Source organism: Alexandromys fortis, unplaced genomic scaffold (genome assembly GCF_014885135.2).
Source record: "Alexandromys fortis isolate MF-2015 unplaced genomic scaffold, M_Fortis_MF-2015_v1.1 scaffold_322, whole genome shotgun sequence".
NCBI classification, from domain to species: Eukaryota; Metazoa; Chordata; class Mammalia; order Rodentia; family Cricetidae; genus Alexandromys; species Alexandromys fortis.
In genome coordinates, this window is record NW_026068222.1 from 57,851 (window position 1) to 81,586 (window position 23,736).

The window sequence follows — 23,736 nt, forward strand, 5'->3', positions numbered from 1 at the left end:
CCCCCTCCCTCCCCCTCCTTTCTGCTCCCTCCCCCCTCACTTTCCCTCCCCCATCTGTTTGTTCCCCCTCACCCCAGTCTGCACTCTCTTTGGGAACTTTGCTAGCCATTGGGCAACAGAAGCAAATACCATTTGCTTTCTCCTTTTTCCCAAGACTTAACATGTGAAAAAGTGTGTGCACTTAGTATTTAAAACTTCACTGATTTGGTCAGAGATTGTCTTGAAAATGTCTAGCTGTGTCTCTGAAGCATTTACAATCCTTGGCCCCGAGGTTGCTAGTTAAAATACAAATTTCTGATCTCAATCCAGAAGTACCTACTCATTAGATTCAGGGTAGGGCCTTGGGATCTTTAAAAGTTCCCTGGATAATATTACTGGTTACAGTCTATAGTTATGCTGTGAAGTACTGTGTGTCATTAAGGGAGAGTCCTAAGGAGAGATACTTCTGAAGCTGGTAGTGTGTTGGCTTTCTATTTCTTGGAGACAGGAGGAAGAATGGTAACAGGAAAAAGGACAAGTGGGGTGGATAGTCTGGGTACAACGGTAGAAAATACTGTTATAAACCTGTAGATGTGGCAGGTGCTGTTTCCTAGCAAGCAAGGTAAGCATCCTACATCTTACAGAGAACAACGTTTAAGTCTCAAGTAGCTGACAGAAGTACACCATATAGTCTAGTGTGTAAGGACTCCAAAAGGTCTACGAGGCACGAAAGGGCAACGTGGCTATGTTGTAAATCTCTCTTCAAAATAATGACTAGCTACTTTTCCTAAAGACTGTTGTCCACTTCTTTAAATAGCATATTTTTAAGATAAGTCTTTGAAATGGAATTTAAATGCTGAGTTCTTTCTGTCTTCCTAGTTTTTCTAGATATAGGTAAGGCTTTCAGAATCCTTCAACCAATGTGCATATAGAAGGTACCACAGTGCTGAAAAGCAGTGAGACATGGAGTTTACATATTATCTTAGGCAACGTGAAATGTTAGTTAATTGTGAGAAATAGTCAAGGTTAACAAAGGTCTTATGTTTTAATTAACGTTTTTAAAAGGGTTGAACTAGATCAGTTGGTTAGTGTCTTTTTAGCTGTAAACCCTACAGCTTGGGTCCTTTTTAAAGGTGAATTTGTTAATGATTTAAATAAATGTGTGCTTATAGAAGTCTCTGTTATGTTTCCTTTCTTTTGCTTGTTTTAAAGTTGTGGCTAAGTTAGGCTTCTGGTTCTGTGCTGACAGTGCCGCCGATACTCTTTAAAATACTCAAAGCACAAACTTACTTGATTTCATAGCAGGCTGTATGTGTCAAGTGATGGTTGTTCTTAGGGTGTATGTTCTCTGTATTTGTACCACTAGGTGTGTTCTAGCCTTTTACAGTTCTTTATCTCATTTAAATTGTGTTTGTCTCATTTTGTTTGTTTTGTTTTGTTTTTAAAGGGTCTGAAAAGCCCTCCAGAGAGCCTCAGTGATCTCGGTGCCTTTGAGAGTCTTCGGGTCCCTGGAAAGGTATTGATCTACATGTGTGGTGTGACTTTTCACTTCCCCAAGAGCAGACTGACTGCCTCTGGGTACTAATTGCTTTCCTGAAGCTCTGCTTCCCATAGCAGGTGGATACTAGGATAAGCTAGGTGATGTTTTTGCTTTCATTATAAGGAGGATGCAGTATGAGTCACTAGTAAACACTGCAAAATTAATAAAGTTAGGGTTTATTATATCAAATTCTTGGTTTGAAGGCAAATATATATACATATATATATACATGTATATTGTACTTTTTGCTATAATTTGAAGATGTAAGGCAAAATAATTTCCTAACTGACATTTTAATGCTAAGCATCCTGAGGCCCACAGTATATTTAATTATGCTTTTCCTTTGGGCAGAGAATTTTGAATAAATAAGTGAAACCCAACTTATACTAAGTCTAATATATTTCAGATTCTAATTCCCTAATATTCATGTGACCATTTCAGTTTACAAGTTTAATGCACGCCACTTGAAAGCTAGCTGCTTTCTTTCCCTGGAGACTGTCAGGATTGTTAACCCTGCCAGCAGTGTCTGCATTGCTGCTGCCGCAGCTGCTGCCAGTCATAGCTCTGCCACAGATAAAGGCTTGCAAATCTTTTTAATTTGAGGATCATTGTATGGGTGTGATTTTTTTTTTTTTTTTTTTATTGAACCCAGGGTCCCCTGCTTGCTCGGAAAGTAATCTACCACTGAATGAAACCTCCAGCCCCTGACTGTCGTAATTAAAAACACTCCTCTGCTGTGTCTGGCATCTCAATACAAGAAGCTTTTGTTCTCTTACTAGAATTTCTTTTATATTTTTAATTTATTATATGGGCTTATGTAAGGGTATTTTCATACACCTTTATAATGTACTTTGAGCACATTCCTGTCCACACCCCATTATCTGCTCCCTCTGCGCTCTACCCTCCTTGGTTGTCCCTTTTTGTTATCCACATAGTTTAACTTCTGCTTTCATGTCATCTGTATGCACCCAATTTTATCTATTTATAGTCTTGGACTGTAAATGAGAGAGACTATGCACTGAGTCATTTTGCTTAATATGATCATTATGTCCGTTTTTCTGTAAATTACATAATGACAGAAGAGCATTCTGTTATGTACATAAGCCACATTTTCTTCATCCATTCCTCATTGCTGGAACCGTCTGTCAGTTCCATAGCTTTGCTGTAGTGACTACTGTTGCAGTGAACATTGGTGTGCAAGTGTGTACGTGCTATTGCCAGGAGTCTTTTGGGTAAATGCACAGGAACTGATTCAGGATTGCACGCTAGGTCAGTGTCTAGTTAGTTATGGTGGACCGGTTTACAGCGCCACCACAGCAGCTCGCGTCCTTGGCAGCTTCTGTGCTGCTTCCTTAATAGAGGGTGTTTCTTGTTCAGTTATCCGAGGCTTCTCACACCCAGTGCTGGTTCCCATCCCCTTCTCACACTTTCACCAATGCGCTTGTTGTTTAACCTTTTTTGGAGTTCAGACACAGGCATAGTGTCACAATATGATAAAATGCTAATAAACCTTTTGCATGAAATAATTCAGACAATGACTTAGGCACATATATATGTGTATATAAAATTATAAAATATGTTAGAATGGATGTGGTACAGTCAGGAAGTGAGGACTAACCATATATCCTAACTGATAACAGTTGTCTTTATTTATTTGATGAAGAAAAAAGATGATTATATGTTGTGGACATACTTTGAATTTGATTCTATTCAATGTTTCAGAATCAATATCAGATTGATGAGTGAATCACATTAAAATATACATGAGTTTTTAATAGTAATGGTCTGTTGTCTTTAAACCTTAAGACCTGATGTTTCTTGCAATAGTGGTGGCAGTGGATTTATGCATAGTTTTTCTATGGATCCTTTACTGTATTTCTTTGAGATATCCGGCCTGCACAGAGTGTAGTGTCTAGGGTCACAAGATCAGCAAGTGAAAATGGTTCAGGTGAATGTCCTATCTAAGCACTGGTCTTTGGCACATACTGAGGAGTTCCTGGATGGTAAAGTAGCTAATAGGAAGTGCTGTCTCTGATGTAAGCTGCAGCTGCTGGTCTTAGAGTAAGACAGCTTTCCAAGCACCTCGTGCCTGTTCATTATCTGCTTGCTGACAGCATCTCAAGGAAGCCACAGTGCTGCTGCCCTCTCTCTGCGTGGCTCTGACCTAACAGCCATGCAGTTCAGGATGGTGGTACTCTGGTATGGCTGATTTTGATGTGAATCCTCTGCTGAGCTTGATCACCAAGAGAGCTCAAGTTCTGTGATTGCGTACTCAGGGTGGCTTTCTTTAACTTTTTTTTTCTTTTTCATTCATTCATTCATTCATTCGTTTGTTTATTTATTTATTTATTTATTTATTTATTTATTTATTTATTTAAGATTTCTGTCTCTTCCCCACCACCGCCTCCCATTTTGCTCCCCCTCCCCCAATCAAGTCCCCCTCCCTTGTCAGCCCAAAGAGCAATCAGGGATCCCTGCCCTGTGGGAAGTCCAAGGACCACCCACCTCCATCCAGGTCTAGTAAGGTGAGCATCCAAACTGCCTAGGCTCCCACAAAGCCAGTACGTGCAGTAGGATCAAAACCCCATTGCCATTGTTCTTGAGGTCTCAGTAGTCCTCATTGTCCACTATGTTCAGCGAGACCTGTTTTAACCCAGGCTTTTTCAGACCCAGGCCAGCTGGCCTTGGTGAGTTCCCGATAGAACATCCCCCTTGTCTCAGTGTGTGGGTGCACCGCTCGCGGTCCTGAGTTCCTTGCTCGTGCTCTCTCTCCTTCTGCTCCTGATTTGGACCTTGAGATTTCAGTCCGGTGCTCTAATGTGGGTCTCTGACTCTGTCTCCTTTCATCGCCTGATGAAGGTTAATATTCAGGAGGATGCCTATATGTTTTTCTTTGGGTTCTCCTTCTTATTTAGCTTCTCTAGGATCACGAATTATAGGCTCAATGTCCTTTATTTATGGCTAGAAACCAAATATGAGTGAGTACATCCCATGTTCCTCTTTTTGGGTCTGGCTTACCTCACTCAGGGTAGTGTTTTCTATTTCCATCCATTTGCCTGCAAACTTCAAGAAGTCCTTGTTTTTTTTTTACTGCTGAGTAGTACTCTAATATGTATATATTTCATACTTTCTTTATCCATTCTTCAATTGATGGGCATCTAGGTTGTTTCCAGGTTCTGGCTATTACAAACAATGCTGCTATGAACATAGTAGAGCATATACTTTTTTTGTGTGATAAGGCCTCTCTTGGGTATATTCCCAAGAGTGGTATTGCTGGGTCCAGGGGTAGGTTGATCCCGAATTTCCTGAGAAACCTCCACACTGCTTTCCAAAGTGGTTGCACAAGTTTGCATTCCCACCAGCAATGGATAAGTGTACCCCTTTCTCCACAACCTCTCCAGCAAAGGCTATCATTGATGTTTTTGATTTTAGCCATTCTGACAGGTGTAAGATGGTATCTTAAAGTTGTCTTGATTTGCATTTCCCTGATCGCTAAGGAAGTTGAGCATGACCTTAGGTGTCTTTTGGCCATTTGAACTTCTTTTAACTTTAATGCAGAGTGAATATATATATTCTTCATTCTGAAGGTTGATGTTTTCTATTGTAGTCTCCCTGGGAATTTTCAGTAACAATTTTGAGCATTGCCTGTGTGCTAGGCACACTACAGGAGATGGCGTACAACAGTGGAAAGACAGGTTCCTCAGCAATGCTTGGCTTTCCTCTTGGTGCATTCATGTCAGGGAAGGCACATCGTAAATGAGGTGATTGTAAATTATCACAAAAACCTTGAAGGGGGTTAGGTGGTGAGTACCCAGTGCATCTGGGTACTCTACTTGAAGTGTGTTCCCCTCATGTTGTTTTACAGAGGTGATATATGTTGCAGAGATGATTTTGAAATTTGGATTATGAATTTAGTAATCTGTTGTCTGGAAAATACAGTATTTTGCTGGAATTAAAGTTAAAGTAAGCTGCACTGAGTAAGCATTCGCAGAACTCCGGTTATAGACTACTCGGTGGTGGGTTAAGATGGACAGATTGATACTTTATGCTACTTATGCAATTTAAATGCAGTGAAGAACCACTTAAATACTTCCCACTTAATGCTCTCCTCACACTCATCAGTATATAGGCAGAACATTGAAAATAATCCCTCTGTTCATGAATGAGCTCATATCTTTTTGTTTTTAACACTAGCATTCCAAGCCCCAAAGTATATTTAATTATGTTTTTTCTTTGGACAGAGAATTTGAATAAGCAAGTAAAAATAAATTTCTACTAAGTCTGGTCTATTGTAGATTTCAATTCCATAATATTAATGTGAACAGTTCAGTTTACAAGTTCAATGCAGGAAATGTTTTCTTCCTTTTTTCTTTACTATAATATCTTTTAGTTTGGAAGACGGAACCCTCAACTCAGGAAAGAAATAGATTAGCTTAAGCTGTGACATATTGGAGGGCACTAGAATAAAGAACGTTGTGCACAGGAGTGGGTTATTAGGATGGATCGTACTGTTGTTGGTTACTAGTTACAGATTTCATGCTGGTTCAGGTCCCTAGGAAGAGGAGAGCAGTGAGGGGGAACTGAAGAACAGTGTAGCTGTGGATGTCTAATGAGGGCCTTCTTCCTGTTTTTGTTTATTAATTGTGTTTTGAGACATGTCATCTGCATGGTGGAGGAGTGCAGGGTCCTCTAGAGTGGTTCAGAAAGGCGATGGTGTCGGTGCTTCTGTGTTGGGCGAGCGACAGACATGACGTGGAGAAACGCAGAAGTGCTGACTTTGAGGGACGATTGTCCTGGACTGAAGATTGTCCTGGACTGGGAGCTGAAGGAGTCTGGAAAGGACTGAGGCTGGGGGTGCGCTGATGGCTTTCCTTGGCACAGATCTTACTATTTTGGAAGGGTCTAGAAAGACATCAAAACTAAAGAAAAACAAGGAAGGTACATTGGATTTTCTCTCTGATTCTCTGTCTTGTGTCTTCTCTCCAGCATTAGTAGCTCAGTAGTGGCAGACTGTTTAATATTCATTGAAGCTGAGAATCATTTTCAAAGATAGCTTAAAAATTTTAATGTGTCTGCCAGGCAGTAGCAGCAAATGCCTTTAATCACAACATTTGGGAGACAGAGGCAGGTGGATCTCTGTGAGTTCAAGACCAGCCTGGTCTACAGAGTGAGTTCTAGGACAGCCAGTGCTGTTACACAGAGAAACCCTTCTTTGAAAAACCAAAACCAAAACCAAAAAAAAAAAAAAGAAAGAAAGAAAGAAAAGGAATTTTTTTATGTTTCCAATGTCATTATCTTTAGTGGTTTTCATCAATAAATCTAGAAATATAATAAAGTCAAAGACTTAGGTTGTCTTTCCTCCCCTCCCCTCCCCTCTCCTCCCCTCCCCTCTCCTCCCCTCTCCTCCCCTCCCCTCCGTTTCAAAACAGGGTTTCTCCTTAGCCCTGGCTGTCCTGGAACTTGCTCTGTTGATGAGGCTGGTTTTGAATTAGAGATCCACCAGCCTCTACCTCCTGAGCTCTGGGATTAAAGGTGTGCGCTACCACCGACCACGACTCGACATTAGGTTGACATTTTAACTGTACAAGATATAAGTACAAATGTTTGGCAAGGGGTCAAATAAAAAATTGTATGATTGTATAATGATGTCTCATTTTTGTGATTTTTTTTAAACTGTCAAATGCAATACATTTGTATAGTTAAAATAATTTTTATTCATTGCTTAATATTCATATAAAATGATTAAAATTCTTTAGTTACCTGATTTTATTGTAAGTCTGGATAAAACAGTCTTATATTAGCAGCCTTGTACAAATGTTCATGAATTACTTAGGTGAGCCCTCCTTTTAAATTGTAATGTAATCAGCACTCCACTAGATGGCGCTGAGAACCCGGAGAAAACAGGCTTTAAAAGCCTGCTTTAAAGCACAGAAACAAACCGAGGAAGCCACTACATTTGATAGATTATTACCGTTGTCCTAGTAGGAATATAAGAAATTGTGCCATTTCCCTCTGTAATCAGACGTCTTGCAGTTCATTATAATCTTATGTGGTACATGGTTTTAGGGTATCTGAGATCTGAAAGTAGGTTTTGAATTGTTTCATTGGAAGTAGATCAAACCTCTATCTATTCAGTGATTTATGACTTTAATAATACTGATCGAATATTGAAAATCGTATTTTTTCTTCCTATTCTCTGTGTATAGATTTTGGTAACTATATTTATTTTTTGCTTTCAGTTCGAGGTTTAACACAGTGTTAGCTTTATGGGATTGTAGCTTCTGGCTACAGCAATTATAAAAGAAGGCCATTTTTTGTGTTGCTGTCTTGGCTGGTGAAAGAATGCTATCAGATAAGAAGAGGAGAGCAAGACAGGGAGACAAACAGCATTTTACAAGAACAAAATCTCTTCTCCCCACTGTGCATGTTCCACACACAGTCTCTCTCCCTCTCCCCATCTCTCTTCCTGTCTATCTCTAGTCTCTCTGCCGTCCAGGGAGATAATCAAACATATGTAAACTGCGGCGTAATAAAAAGGGAGTTGAGGGTCCAGTATTTATTCTGTTAATTTTTTTTGCAGTTTTGATCCTGACCTATAAACTGAAGAGTTTTATGTCAATTTCCGTGACATAATTATGTAATTTGTTAGAATAAAAACCTCAAACTGACTGCTAGGCTTTTAGCCCTTGTGTGTTTACTTTAGCTGTGAGGGGTGTTATGTAGTTACATCTAGTTACCGTTGGATTCACTTTGGCTCAATTAGTATGGCGTTTTGGATAATTTAAAAGTAGTAGCTGAATGCAAAATTTATAGTTTTTTTGTAAGCACAGATTCATTTTCTTAAGAAATGAATCCTTAGTATGAAATTGCTTTGTAAAGTGATCGATTTGTTCCTTAGAAACCATAAATATCCTGGAAATGTTTTCATAACATCTTTCGAGGCCTTAAATCGTTTATGTATTTGAATCCCCATAAAACCTTTTGTTTTTATGTTGAGTGAGATAAGAAGTAGGCTGGCTAAAGCAGAGGTATTGCCTGAAATACCTGTTACGATCATTTTTCATAAACTTACATTCATATGTGCATTTCATGTGTTAGCTCACGCAGCTTTATCTACCTCAGATAATAAAGTGGAAGAGCAGCTTGGGTGGTAATGTATTCAAGCTGTGTGAGGCTGCTGGGGATGCAGCTCTAAAACATGAAGTAACTGTTTCCTGACAGTCTGCTAAAATAATCCTGCTTGCTGTATTCTGTTAATAAAATATGGAACATTTATGCTTATTGTGGATACAGTGTGGAACACAATGGCATATGTTATTTATTTTAACTAGAGGAAAACAGAATTCCAATGCATGTACATGTATGTTTTACTTCCTGGTGAGTGTGCCTTTTTTTTTTTTTTTTTAAATCAAGGCTCTTTATTGCTTGGTCATGCGGCATAATTTCAGAATTGCATTTTGTTTCGTTCCTTGGTTTAAGCTTGCATTTCTCTCTGTTCCTCCGTCCTCTGAAAACGCCTCTTTTTTCTGCCAGGTTGAGAGCACTTATGCCTTGGTGCCTTTGTCTCTTTCCTTCCCTCTTGTCCGCCTTGCCTTGCTGTTTAACTGTTGAGGGTGATGCTGAATTTCACTAGTCTCTGGATGCTGTCATTTGGAGAGTTTTCCATGTTGTTCATGTAGCTCCACCGACCGAGCAAGGGAAAGCAGTAGAGCTTGTGAAGCAGGCTAGCAAGCTCCTGATGGCAGTGTGGGGCGATTTGATTTGCTCTTCTGCCTCCTCTCCCTTCGTCTCCTCTGTGTGCAGTTAAATCCATGACTTCAGTTGTTTCTTTGCGGCTTTAGTTCTGAGGTACACTGATGTACATTTTCTCTGTTTTCAGTGATTAGCAGTTAAGTGTTGCTGCATTTCATAGCCTTGTTGACAGGTTAGTTTTGGATTTTCATATTTTAGACAGCATTTACACCACATTAATTTTAATACTCATTTCATCATATACTATAAACCGGAACACTTACTATAAAATAAATCCTTTAAACACTTCATTAATAATATAACAGCTGATAAGACTGAACTATTTAATTCTAAACTTAGTTTAACTATTTCATTTTTGTAGCCCTTTTTCTTAACATATTTTGAAGAATTTTATTTGGTTCTATTTTTTCCCCAAGTTTGCCTTAAATTTTTTTTGTAGAAATATTTTGTTCATTTGTTAAATTACCTTGTCAGATTCTGTTCTAGATAAAGAATTGCATATTTTTATATATCTTCAAGGCTAGAGAATGAGTTTTTAATTCTAGCAAAATTATGCATTAGTTACATTACAATATGAAATATAGCTTCTTCTGTTTATTATTCCCATTTGTATACATCAAATACTCTCAACTCGTCTAATATTTTTGTTGTTCTTACTAATAGAAGCATTATGTTGCCTGCCCAGACTGTTTTTGTTTCCTATTCCTTTTGAACACAATTGACTGATCTGTGATTACCGAGTGCTGTGAGTTCTGGCACTGCAGAGCACAATGATAGGGAGTAAGGGGCGGGTGCAGTCTAAGTGTGGGGTCTGCCTAAGCAGCAGCCTGATGCTGGGGCAGCTTTTAGGGGCTGGCTGGGGGAAGCCAAGCCTGACAGACTGCACATGCAGCAGCTGCCTGAGCAGTTTGAGCTCAGGTGCGTGTTTCCCACAGAGCTCACTGCAAGGAGGGCTATTGTACTGGGCTAGAGTGGTGTATCAGGGCATTTGGTTTGGGTGGAGTCCTCCATTGTATGCTCTGTATCTTTTCCTGCCTTGCTAGGTTTCATCCCTGCCCTTCATTTAGGATTGTCTTATTAAAGTATGAAGTACTCCACGTTAGTTCTTCGTGTTCTCTGATGTTGATTGAGTAGATCTCTGGGAAGGAGTAGCAGCTGGCCTTTGTGTTTATACAGATTGTACTGTTCTTATGAATTCATCACATTTTGAAATGTACATTTCTGAGATATTTTTAAATGAAATCACATTTTCCCTTTGGCAATTTTAATAACTTTAAAACAGATGAAAAATTATAATCATAAGTTTGAAGAGGCTAAATCAAATTTCCAAGGTTGTAGAGATGCAGCTAAAGCCGGAGAGTCCTTGGCCTCAGGTCAGTCTCCCTGGTGCTGATGCTGGAGAGCATCAGCACGGTGTTAGGGCTGGTGCCAGTCAAATCCAGAAGAGGATACCGTTGATCACTGCATGTATTTGCATTTCTGGCTTAGCTACAAATGGTAGTTTCTAATATTTCTGATTTTGTAATGTGCAATATTTCTTTTTGAATAGTACCAACTGTATTTATTTGTGGTACTTTGACAACGACACCTTCTTGAGGTTTTTATTTTAGATGCCAGTGTCCTTTTTTAAAAAAAATTATTTTAATTTTACATTCTAGACCCAGTTCCTCCTTTTTCCCTTTCTCCCCCATTCCCTATCCTATCCCTCATCCATTCCTCAGAGGAGGTAAGGCCTCCCTTGGGGAGTCAACAAAGTCTGGTATACCAGTAGAAGCAGGACCACCAAGCCCCTTCCCCCTGTGTGTGTCCTTTTAAGGGAGGGAGGTTTGTCAGAGGATTCTGAGTTCCCTTTCCTCATTTCATCCCTCTCACTACGTCTGCATTGGATGAATGGAAACGGCCTGTCCTCCATAGGGGATGTGAGCACCGCCGCGCTGCTGAGGGTCCTAAGTGCATTATAGTTCCCATCCTCTACCACCTCACAAGTGCAGCTGCCCTCCCTCCCCCTCCTAGCAGACTTGGATGCCTGCTGCTGGACTTGCAAAGTGCTGGCTGAGCCCCAGATGTCGCTGAGATGGTGTTTTGTTATGCGTGCTCAGACAGATTGCAGAGTATTACTGACGGTGAAACGTGAGTCTGTGGTGTGTGTCCATGACAGGTTCAGGGAGTTGCTTGCATTTCCTTTCTCCTTTCTGGTATTCAAACACTGCAGAATACAATCTGAATTCTTTTTTTCCTCCCTTCAATAGAAAAGCAGTGTTTTAGTGTTTGGCTATTTCCTACTTTTCTGGTTTCTAATTAGCTTGTGTCCTCGGTCAGAATGGCTCTCAGAAGGTGCATGACTGAAGACACAGGCCATTTGTTTCTGTGTAGATGGGATTTTAACAGTTACACATACTATAATTATGACTTTTTTTTTTTTAAAGGAGGAATTCAGGGAGCTTCGAGAACAGCCGAGTGACCCTCAAGTTGAACAAGAGCTAATTAATAGTATCGAGCAAGTCTATTTTTCTGCGGACCCATTTGATATTGTTAAATATGAGCTGGAGGTAAAAAGAGATTTTGATTAAAACACATCTAAAGCTTATTTTCTCAGTACATATGAATGAATTTGTGAGACCTGAAGTTTGGAGGGAACTCATACATTTAATAACACCAATAGGTCTGTGATTATCACAATATGAACTTTTCATGAACGGTCAGCCAGTGTCGTGCAGCCTGATAGTGCTGGCTAGGGAAGCTTGTCTGTGCTTCGGGTGTTAATTGCTACTGCTTCTCATCAGATTTCCACATTACCTAAACATGTTCAGGAAATACGAACCAAAATAAAATTTAAAATTTAATTGTTTAAAACTTACATGCTTAGAAAAGCTATGTAGGACTTTTTGTTTGTACACAGGGCCTGACTTGTGTACTGGCTTCAACTCCTAGGTTTAAGTGACCCTCTGACTTCAGCCTCCTGGGTAGCCAGGATTCCAAGCATACAACTCTAGCTTGCTTAGAACACTGACTCTGTGTATTGTGCTAAAAAATCTTCTGTACAAATTGTCTGAATGCTGACAGTATAAACTTATGGGGACTCCATAAGGAAACTCAGAAGAGCAAAATGCATTTAAACTTGGAATCCGTTTCCCAGTATACACAATTTGCTGCTTCTCTGTGCTGACTTAATTTAGAGTGCTGTCATTATAGTATTCTGTTTATTCATAAGATCCGGAGGGAAAAGTCCATGATGAGATCTCTTATAATTGAGATAGCAGGTAGAGTGGGAGATCAACATCAGATTCTTAATTTCTCCTGACCCAAATCATTGGTAAACCTTCCCTTTTGAGAGGCCAGGTGGAGAATGGCTTCCTGGAGGAAGAGTAGCAGCAGTGGGTGTAGCAAAGCTACACCAGAGAGGGATTGTGTAAACAGGTCCATAGACTTCTGAGACTGGAGCTAAGCAAGGGAGGTTGTACAGAAACATTGAAGGAGAGTGGGACGTGTCACTGTTGTATGTATGGTTTGTATTCTCCACTTAGAAGTGTTCTGGGAGGTCTGGAGGGGTGGCTCAGAGATTAAGAGAACTGACTGCTGTTCTGGAGGTCCTGAGTTCAATTCCCAGCAACCACATGAGATCTGAGATCCCGTGCCCAGAACACTATATACATAATAAATAAATTTGAAAAATGTGTTGTGGGAAATGAAACTAAATTTAATGGTTTAGTTTTTATTCTTCATTTATTCACACACACACACACACACATACACACGTATATATGACACACACACATATAAATATTTTTTTTTCTTTTTTGCTATAGAAGCTTCCTCCTGTTCTCAATCTGCAAGAATTGGAGGAATACAGAGATAAATTAAAGCAACAACAAGCTGCAGTAAGTAGAAGGATTTCTTTTTGATGAAATTATACATGAAAATATAATATTTACAGAGATACTGTACATTAATATATACACATCCTGTTGTGTATCATGATTTATGTGATATATTTGTATTGTTTTATGTTGCTATACTTTCCTTGCTGTTGCCTTGATATGTGTCCTTATAGAGACTGAGGCACTGTCTCTGGTTCCTGGATGTAATCAGAGCTTTTAGAGTTTACTTCAGTCTTGTAAGCACCTGGAGATGCCTGCCTTGCGTATATGACTTCCCTACCCAGGATTTTGTAGTGGAATGTTTTTAAATCTCAAAAGTAAAAGGCTCACCGTTAAAATATATCTAAAGAGAAGGCAGAACCAATCAGAAAGTCATAGTTGTTTCTGTATGACAGTGGGCAGCTTGCTTAGCTCCATTGATTCTTGTTTTGCTTTTGTACAGTGGTAGGTGCGCCCACATTTCCTTTACTGCTGTGAAGTTTCTCAGTTCCATGTTTCCTTTGTGTGATGCTGAACTTCATTCTGTGAAGGTCACTGGAAGATTAGTTAATGATAAAGTGGTCTCGTTAATTGTTTTAAGCTAGAGGAGCATTAGTAAAAAATCTGTTTGGATTTAACACATGACTATTACTAACACACCTCCAGTCAATGGAATAAATGGCTCTGTTCCATGCAGAGAAGCACTAGGAGGTCTTGTTGGGAGTAGGATAGCAGTGTTGTATACAGTGCAGACTAACCTACAGCGATCCCTCTGTTTTCCTTGAACTCAGCTGAGTTGTTGGATGAGTTCTTTCTGCACATTGCACGTATTTCTACCTAGCAAGTTTTGTGATGTAGAGCTAGAACTTCCTGACTTCATTTAATTGTATGTTCTTGTAGGTTTCTAAAAAAGTAGCAGATTTGATTCTTGAAAAACAGCCTGCTTATGTAAAGGTAGGTAATTCTTTGCCACTTATTGTAGTAAAGTTTTAAAATTGGTTGAGTGACTTACCAGAAACTTAATATATTACGATTATTCTTTTGTCTGTATTCTATAGCAGTATAAATGTGCCCATGTGTACACATGTGTGTATGTGTATATTTGTGACATTTTACTAAGCTGAATATCGAAGAACCAAGGAAAGTTGCTTTCATGAACTTTGTGTCAGTTGTATACATTAGTAATTCAGTCTGGGGGATTGTAAAAGTGTGTTGCTATTGGAACTCAGTCTATATAGCTGGATCTCTGTGCTCACTAGAAACAGAGATCCTTACAGCAGAGAGGTGGTTTGGTTGGTAAGAATACTTGAGGCATATACACAATTGGATCCCAGTACCCGTGTGGAGAGTTGGGTGTGTTTATGTATGTGCCTGTAACTCCGGTGCTGTGGGACTTGGAGACAGAAGGATCACTGCAGCTTGCTGGTTGCCAGCCTAGCTCTGGGTTCAGTGAGAGACCCTGTCTAAAAGGAACATGGAAGAGTGACAGAGCAGTACACCCAGTATCTTCTGGCTTCTGTATGCATGCACAATTTCTCATAGTGCACACATATACCGAAAAGGGAAGGAAAAAAATTGAAAAGCTTTCAAAATTCATGGAAACCCCTTAGCAAACAGAAATCAGATTTGTCATATTCTTAATTATACTGTAAGGTTTTGTTGGGCAGAAGCATACATAAATGGCTGTATTATTGGTATGCTTTCCTGCCTGAAACAGATTGGGTTTAGATTTCCTTACAATACTGACTAAATATTTTGTCATTTGTCATTGTGGAAATCAATTGGAAGTAGATATTTTAAACTACTTTTTATGTAATATAACAGTTTTCAAGTTGAAGTATCTTTGTTACTGGTTTGTTTCCAAAGCTGACTTTTCTTTGAGAACACTAGAGCCGTTGCTAGCGTGTCATATGAATAGGGAGAGAGCAAATACCTGAGACCATAACCTGTATTTCCTCTTGGCACAGGAGCTTGAAAGAGTTACATCATTGCAGACAGGTCTTCAGCTGGCTGCTGTTATCTGCACAAATGGGAGGAGGTATTGCTTCCATGTTGTGAAATCTACTATGACCATAATATGTAGAGTACCTTTCAGTGAGCAGACATGTAATTTAAACCTGCGCAAGAAAGGTCTATTCCAAATACCCACAGATCTCCTTATAATTTAGAAAAGCGATGAGACTAGTACTCCCTGCACTGCTTGTAGTGAAGAACCAGTGCTTCCCCCGCCCTCTCTGTTATAGGCTGTTTTGAGTGTTTGATGGGTTGGCACCAGTTCACCTACCATGTATGAGTACTACACATCATTTCAGTAGTGACCTGGGCCTCAGCTCATTGCACACCTAACTAACTACTGTGTGTGTGCGGGACTCCTGGGGTTAGGAAGTTCTCATTGCACACCTAACTAACTGCTGTGTGTGGGCAGGACTCCTGTGGTATAGGAGGCTCTCATTGCACACCTAACTAACTGCTGTGTGTGGGCGGGACTCCTGTGGTATAGGAAGCTCTCATTGCACACCTAACTAACTGCTGTGTGTGTGCGGGACTCCTGGGTTAGGAAGTTCTCATTGCACACCTAACAGCTGTGTGTGGGTCGGACTCCTGTGGTGTAGGAAGTTCTCATTGCACACCTAACTAACTGCTGTGTGTGTGCGGGACTCCTGTAGTATAGGAGACTCTCATTGCACACCTAACTAAGTGCTGTGTGTGTGCGGGACTCCTGGGGTTAGGAAGTTCTCATTGCACACCTAACAGCTGTGTGTGGGCGGGACTCCTGGGGTTAGGAAGCTCTCATTGCACACCTAACTAACTGCTGTGTGTGTGCGGGACTCCTGTGGTATAGGAGGCTCTCATTGCACACCTAACTAAGTGCTGTGTGTGGGCGGGACTCCTGTGGTGTAGGAAGCTCTCACACTGTTGTTCCCATCCGCAGACAACTGAATATTGCAAAGGAAGGTTTTACTCAGGCCAGCTTAGGCCTTCTTGCAAATCAGAGGAAGCGTCAGTTGTTGATTGGACTTCTGAAGTCGTTGAGAACTATAAAAACATTGGTATGTATGAGTTGTTTTTTTTAAAATTAAAACTTGCAGACAGGAGAGATGGTTCACCATTTAAGAGCCTAAACTGCTTTTCTAGAAGACCTGAGTTCAGTTCCCAGCACCCACTTGAGGCGGCTCTCATCGGCCTGGGACTCAAGGTCATATGGGGTCTAGCGCCTCTGGCTTCTTCAGGCACCTGCACTCATGTGCTCATCCTGCCCCATTCCTACACACACATAATTTAAATAATAGAAATAAATCTTAAAAAATAGTAGTTCCGTAGTTGAAACAGATTTGACCTTTTCCTTTTTTTTTCAGCAAAGGACCGATGTACGTTTAAGTGAAATGCTAGAGGTGAGCTAACAAAATTTGTAAATTTCTTGATGCTACAATAATATAAAAGAAAAATCATAAAGGACAAAACAGTCTGTGTTTTCCTTTGATTGTATCTGCCATAAGGAGAATATTTAACAGGAAAAATACTTGAGCTTCCTTTGTTGACAAATTTGGAAATGAAATTTGGAAAACATATACGTTGTAGCAGTCTTTGAGTGCTGACTTTAGGCTTTTGACTTCATCTAAATAGTCAAATTTCACAGTTAACACATAGAACTGACTTGTGAAATGGGTAATATTTTCCATATATATATCTCATTTAGTAATTAGTTCCTAAGCTAGCCATATGTTTCTCTTTGATATTCTCTGTCACAGTAAAGCTTACTAAAGCATAATGACATATTAAATATTATTGGAAACTTATTCTTGATCTTTGTGGGGTAGGTACATTGTCATTATCTTAGCATGCATGGTGTTTGCATTATTGTTGTGGTATGTTTTACTCTTGGCTTTTGGGGGCACCCACCAACCTGCTCCCAAGTAAATCACAAATGGAGGTTTATTCTTAGTTATGAATGCCCAATCTTAGCTTGCCTTGTTTCTTGCCAGCTTTCCTTAACTTAAATTATCCCGACTACTTTTTGCCTCTGGACTTTTCCCTTTTCTTACTTCTGTGTATCTTACTTTCACTCTTACTCTATGGCTGGCTGGGTGCCTGGGTGCCTGGGTGCCTGGGTGTCTGGGTGGCTGCCCCTTGACCTCCTCTTCCCCCTGTTCTCTTGTTGCTCCTTCTCGTCCTCATTTCTCCTTCTATTTATTCTCTCTGCCTGCTAGCCCTGCCTATCCTTGCTCCTGCCGAGCTATTGACCATTCAGCTCTTTAGTAGGCCTTTTTGGTGTTTTATACAGGCAAAGAATCACAGCTTCACAGAGTTAAACAAATACAGCATAAACAAAAGCAACACATCATTAAACAAATGTTCCACAGCATAAACAAAAGTAGCGCACCTTAAAATAATATTCTCCAACAAATTATCCCTTTTAGATTTATATACATGCATAAAGAAATATTTTTGTGGTTTTCTGTGTAATCAGTGTACTTCTAAACTGTAACTACTAAACTAAGGTCTGAGACATCTATGGAAAATACTCATTTGATATTAAATTCCTATTTGGGTAACAGCTTGCTCTTAAGTTGCTCTGTTAGTTACTATGATAAAATACCTGAGGACGTAAACTAACAGAGGCGGTCCCCAGGGTTTCAGAGGAGTACCTTAGGATGTAAACTAACAGAAGGGGGGGTCCCAGGGTTTCAGAGGAATACATTAGGATGTAAACTAACAGAGGGGGGGAACCCTAGGGTTTCAGAGGTTTCAGTTCATGGTCACTTGGATCTATTGTTTTTAAGGCTGCAGTGAGGCAGTTCATCATGGCGGAGGACCTAGCAGATAAATGTCACTCAGCAAGGGGACAAGGGTGGTGAGGGGAGAAGCAGGGGATGGGGGTTCAGTATACGCCTCAGGCACATCCTCAGCTTCCTATCAATTGGCCCTACTTTTTGAAGACTGCATTATAGGCTGGCCACCAAGACTGTTACGTGGGTTTTTGGGAGACAGTTCTGTTTTAAGCTTTACAGTTACCAGTATTTATTCAGGAATATTTATTGATTGCTTGGTGGTAAAACGATTGAACCTTACTTGTGAATAGAATGTGGGCTGTTTGGCACATTTTAGAAACATTCTGAGAAGAAACCATAACATCTAGAGAAAACTCTCTCACTTGGTAAGCCATGGTCTTGGGGAAGTCACCAAGTTTTTGAAGTTAACCAAGGATTTGAAGGTGCAGAGTTTTTGCAGTTTTTTTCTACATATACTTTAGGCCTGAGGTTAGTGATCTCTGTTTTGTCTTATTAGTCATTAGCTTTCTGATACTTGTTTAAGAGGCATATTGTTAGCTTATCAACAACAACGTTTTTATGAGGCCTTTGAAGGACATGTTTGGAGTCTAATGGCTTCTATTCTGTCTTAAGGAGGAGGACTATCCAGGAGCTATTCAGCTGTGCCTGGAATGTCAGAAGGCCGCCAGCACTTTTAAACACTACAGTTGTATAAGGTACGGCAGTATACAAATTTTAACCTGATTCTTTTGCCAGTCATTTTTGTTTAGGGCTTGTTCAACATATGCTTTTAGTAATCATTGAGGTTCAATATGGAGTCCTTGGTTTAACACTGGTGTTCGTTGGGCGCTACAGAAAAATAGTGCGCAGCTGTTAATGGTATGTAGAGCAGAGAAGATGCTCTCGTCCTCCCCTTGTCACCTCTCGAAACTCTGTTTCCTATCTTTCCGTCTGAGTGATGTGAGTTTTGTTCACTAACAGGGTGATGGTAAATCCGCTCCCATCCTTCTTGTGTCCTTAAGGACTATTCCTCTAAGCCAGTGGTGCTCAACTTGGTGGTCATGACATTTCCCAGTGCATATCAGATGCTGTATCAGATCCTTGCATTGTAGTTTATTACAGCTGTAACATTGCAGGTAGGAAGAGGTGGTGGAGGAATAGTATGGTGGGCTCACACACCATGAGGGGCTGTGTACTAAAGGGTTGCAGCATTGGGACTAAGCTTTGCCCATCATAGAAATATTGAGAGGATTATTGCAGTTTGTTTTAAAGGTTCAGATGGTTCAAATAATTGGTCTTTTGGAAATTTTAAATAGTATTTCAGTTTATATAATAATCATCTTTGTGGTACTTAATAACTGTACTTTCACTGTGCTTTTCCTTTTGCTTGAAGTAGATATTTTAAAAAATACAATATTGAACTGGCTGTCAACTGTCACTATTAAAAAGTTTGAAAACAGTGCTTATACTTCACTTGATTAAGTGAATGTAAAATTTCTCTAGTATGTTGACTATACTCAGGGAGGGACCTAGAACCCTGCAAAGATACTTTACTATACTCAGGGATGGACCTAGGGCCTTGCACAGATACTTGAAAACTTCTGACTGTTCTAAGTTGCGAATAGAGCCTAGAGCACTTTTCTGATGTGTTTGTTATAATGGGAATAACTTGGCTTTGGAAGTGAATTATCAAGGCAGTTGTGTGGTTACTGAGTTATACCAGGTTTTTTCCTTTGACTGTAACAGGACTGTGGGGAACCATCTACAGTGTGGTCAGAGAGTACAAACCTTTCGTGTGCTCTTGCATGGAGCAGATAGAACTAGAACTGGGTGTGCAAAAGAAGACAGTTGCCTGTGCACTAAAAGCGCTGAGATCACACGTTCCTCTAAGAGTTACCTTTGGGGGTCTCCTATGAGGACCTGAAGTGAGAAGGGGGTGGGAGGTAGTTAGGCCAAAATAAAAGAGTTATGGATGAGAAATCACTGCACCATGAGTGAAATATTAGTTTTAGAAATGCCAGGCAAAACGAGGACTGAGAATATCTGTTGTATTTATCAACAAAGTAGTTATGGCCAACCATTTTGAGGTCACATTTAGGGAGGGTTGGCTGAAGTGTAGGTGTAAAATGAGGAAATTTTGTGAAAACACATGGAATTAAGAAAGAAACTTGAATATTTGAAAGTTGATGGAAAAGAGTAAGAATTGGAAAGTAAAATAGAACATAAAATGCCAAGACTTTGCGAAAATTGACTTTGCAAAGGTCACTGTCTATTACAGGAGGGAAGAGTGAGTATAGAGTTTGGAAGCAGGAAATTGAGGAAGCTGGTTAGCTGTTGAAACTATACTTTACTTTAATTAAATTTTTTTTAGTTATGCTAAAGTAAATGTCTTATATAACAAGATTAGGCTGTAAAATGTCTGAAAGTAATTCAGATTTGGGCTCTTTAAAGTTAGCAGAAAGTGCCTTCCAAGAACTTTTATATATTAATGGTTATTGTGATACATGGAAGAGATGTTACCAGATGTGAAACTGGATGTGATCTGAGTAACAATCTGAGTTACCTTGCTTTGTCTTAGATGATGCAGTGTTTAGAAAGCACACATTGTTCATAGACTTTAGTGCTGGTGATGTGTGGGAGGCTCGTCTTTTTCTCTGAATGGGTAGAGGTGCACAGCTCCTTCTAGGTGTCCCGAGAACACTGATGAACATGGTTGTGTTTTGCCGTCTGTGGTTTATCTAAATGTGCAGTCCTGTGGGGCTGTGCTGGTGAGGCAGGCCCTCTGCCCTGTAGTAGCCCAGTCTGCTGTGTCCTGCCCAGCTCTGCCAGGCCTCCTTCTGACTTCGTCTTCTTATGCTATTCCTTGTCCTGCTTGGGAAACATGTATGTTTCTTTTTTAAGAAAAAGTTGCTTAGTTTTGAGGTTCACTTATAGTTATATATTAGCAGTTATATATTTATTGAGTACAAAGTGATATTATGATTCTCCTATATAGCATGGAATGACTAAATCAAGTCAGCTAACTTGTCATGGCCTCAAATATTTGATTTTTCTCTGATTAAAAACATTTGAGTTTTATTCCTATAGCAATATTGAAATAGACTGTCTTCAGTTATCAGTGACGTTCAGTCTTTTGTGCAGCAGATTCCTAAAATGCAGAACTTTCTCTGTGTTACTAAGGCTTTGAGTCCTGTGATGATCCCATGAATCCCCAGTTTTAAGACCTGAGATTCAGTAAAAAACCATTTGACACTGTTAATTTTAGGAATTGTATTTAATTTACAATTGAATCTCCATACTTGAATTTTAAGTACATTTAAGTTTTTCATTCTTGTTGAATATTAGAGAATACTAATATTCCCCTATAATTTTATATATATATTTGGAGATGGTTGACCTGGAACTTGCCATGTATGTAGGCTGGCCTCAGACTTGTGCTTCGGCCTCCTTAGTGCTGGGATTGAAGGTGTGTGCCACACACCTGCCCCCTCCCCCAGTAGAAATGTCTTTAAGAGAACTACTTCATTATTTAAAACATTTCTGCATTATGATGGGTTTTATTTAAATTTCAGTGAAGTTTGTATGAACCATGTATCTACTGGCCATGTCTTAACTTGGTCTTAATTGGTTGAGGGTTCTAGTCACATGACTCCTTCATTTGAAATAAAATGGGAAGGTTGAGGTTGAGCTAAGAGGACTGTCGGTCTGAGAGGAGGTACTCAGTAACTTCGGGATGAAAGCAGAAAAACTAGAATTCAGACAGCGGCCCTGTGTGGGAGACCTCACCTAAGATACCTGCAGTTTAACATGTACTATTCCAAGTGACACTTGGCTCTCAGTTGGCTGGCTACAGAAGAAAGGCTACAGGCGCCTCTTCTGTGTCTTTGTTGAGATTTGCTATGTTTCAGCATTCTTAATAAAATAAACCATAATATCAATTTTGTTCACTTCATGACTGACAGGGAACATTTGCAGTGTTATTTGAAATTCTCAAGTTGATTGACATGGAGTCATATAGTTGAAATTTACTGGGAATAAGATTCAGAGTGCATTTATGTTAAAGTCTATCTGAATGAAGCATTTAATTTCTGTTTCACTTGAAATTTACCTAAATTAGTTTCAAGGAAAGTTATCCCGGAAGTCATAACTACTTTATTACTTTTTATTTCATTGGAGAAAATCGTCTTGATAGACTCAGAGAGCTCTGTCTTATGTGCTGGGAAGTTTGTGAGTTATCAGAACTAGTTTGTTGAGTCCTGTATTTTCATCATAGCACAATGTTTAAAGAATTCTTTATTCTTTTTTCTCAGACAGTGATCTCAAAGGATTTGTGTACTTAAGTTATACAGTCAGTGTCCACAGTTTTTAATTATGGACACATCTGTGCTGAGTTTTTTTTTCTCCTTTATTTTTCCAAATTTGCTATGATTAAGAACTCATAATTTCTAGATGTTTGCATATTTAGCATCCTTAGGCTTGGACTCCAAGCTTTGTGCTGATTGATTGTGTTAAGTTAGGCAGGGGACTTCTGAACAAATGGAAGACAGAGATCCCTATAACCAAAGTCATCTTACTAGTTCTGCTCTCATCATCCCTGCTGTGGAAGGTTGTAGAGACACTCCATGGCATCTCAGGGTTCTTGGCTTAGTTTTATAGCATTTGGAATTCTCTTTCCCATGAGCAGATTGGAACCCTCTAGGGTGGCCGTAAGCTAAGCAGAACTAGTATTTTTATGGATCATGGATATAAACTATAAATTTGGAATTCGATTTTCTCATATTCATTCTAAAAGTTTTAGGATTTGCCCAAACCACAAAGAAAGATGTGATAATTGAGAAACAGGTGCTTGACATGTGTTAGACTCAGGAAATCTTAGAGCTGGAAGAAGTCTTTTGGAGTTAGCCTACCTTATCTACAAACTGATGCCCAGAGATCTTAAGGGAATTGACTTGAAACATCTAGTTGTACTACTAGATTAGGCAAGATTCAGCACAGTGCTAATGATCTGTTTTGTATCATCAGATTTGTACACAGGTTTGATTTATTTGCAGTCTTCTAAGAGTAGTGTGTGTGTGTGTGTGTGTGTGTGTGTGTGTGTGTGTCTAGAGCGGTTACATAAAAGCACTTAATTAGTTATTTATGGGTTTTCTCTAGTGATGCCTGAACTCACTAGAAGCATTCCTTCATTCTGTTGGGCTTGAAGATAGCTTTTAAAAGCTCTTAGCCTTCCATCTTAGAACCAGTGATTTTTTTTTCACCACAATGTAGCTTTTATTTTTCAAAATTTTTATGGGTAAATCTTTTTAATATAATTTAAGTGACTAAAATGGCTTGAACTCAACATTTCTAAGTGATACCCGAGGACTTCTTTAAAAGCTGCACAGCTAATTCCCAGTCCTTTATCACTAATTTCTCTGTTTATATCTAATTAACAGTCAGTTGTGGTCAAACTGCATTTGGAGATTTTGAGAGCCTCTTTAATAAAATGAAATAGATTTCTAGATTTTATATTTATAGTCTTCTACATGCTGTTCACATTACCATGCTCACAGGAGAATGTTGCAGCTATAAAAATAACTGCAATAAAACAACAGCTAGATTCATATTTTTATAAATAAACAATCATTTTTTTTTCCTAGTGACTGAATGTAAATGAATTTAGAAATGCTTCCTTTTCCTTCCGAATGGAACTGTTCCCTAGAAGAAAGTGATTACTAGTTCTGCAATGCCATTGTGTTGTCGTCCTTCTTCTGTGTCTCTAGCTCCCGTCAGGTGCATGTTCCAACCTCACTGCTTAGAGGCGAGTGTCTGGGTTTAACCCTGTGTATTTCTCTATTGC

General features: G+C 39.5%; 1 protein-coding gene across 1 annotated transcript in view; it reads left to right on the top strand.

Annotated features, from left to right (window-relative positions):
- Positions 1-23,736, top strand: part of Vps50 (VPS50 subunit of EARP/GARPII complex) — a 106,618-nt gene that overhangs the window by 8,025 nt on the left and 74,857 nt on the right. The window contains exons 2-9 of the mRNA XM_050130583.1: positions 1,427-1,495; positions 11,698-11,820; positions 13,078-13,149; positions 14,029-14,082; positions 15,096-15,166; positions 16,061-16,178; positions 16,485-16,520; positions 18,531-18,613. Of these exons, the coding sequence (XP_049986540.1) occupies positions 1,427-1,495; positions 11,698-11,820; positions 13,078-13,149; positions 14,029-14,082; positions 15,096-15,166; positions 16,061-16,178; positions 16,485-16,520; positions 18,531-18,613 (626 nt within the window). The remainder of the gene's footprint in view (positions 1-1,426; positions 1,496-11,697; positions 11,821-13,077; positions 13,150-14,028; positions 14,083-15,095; positions 15,167-16,060; positions 16,179-16,484; positions 16,521-18,530; positions 18,614-23,736) is intronic.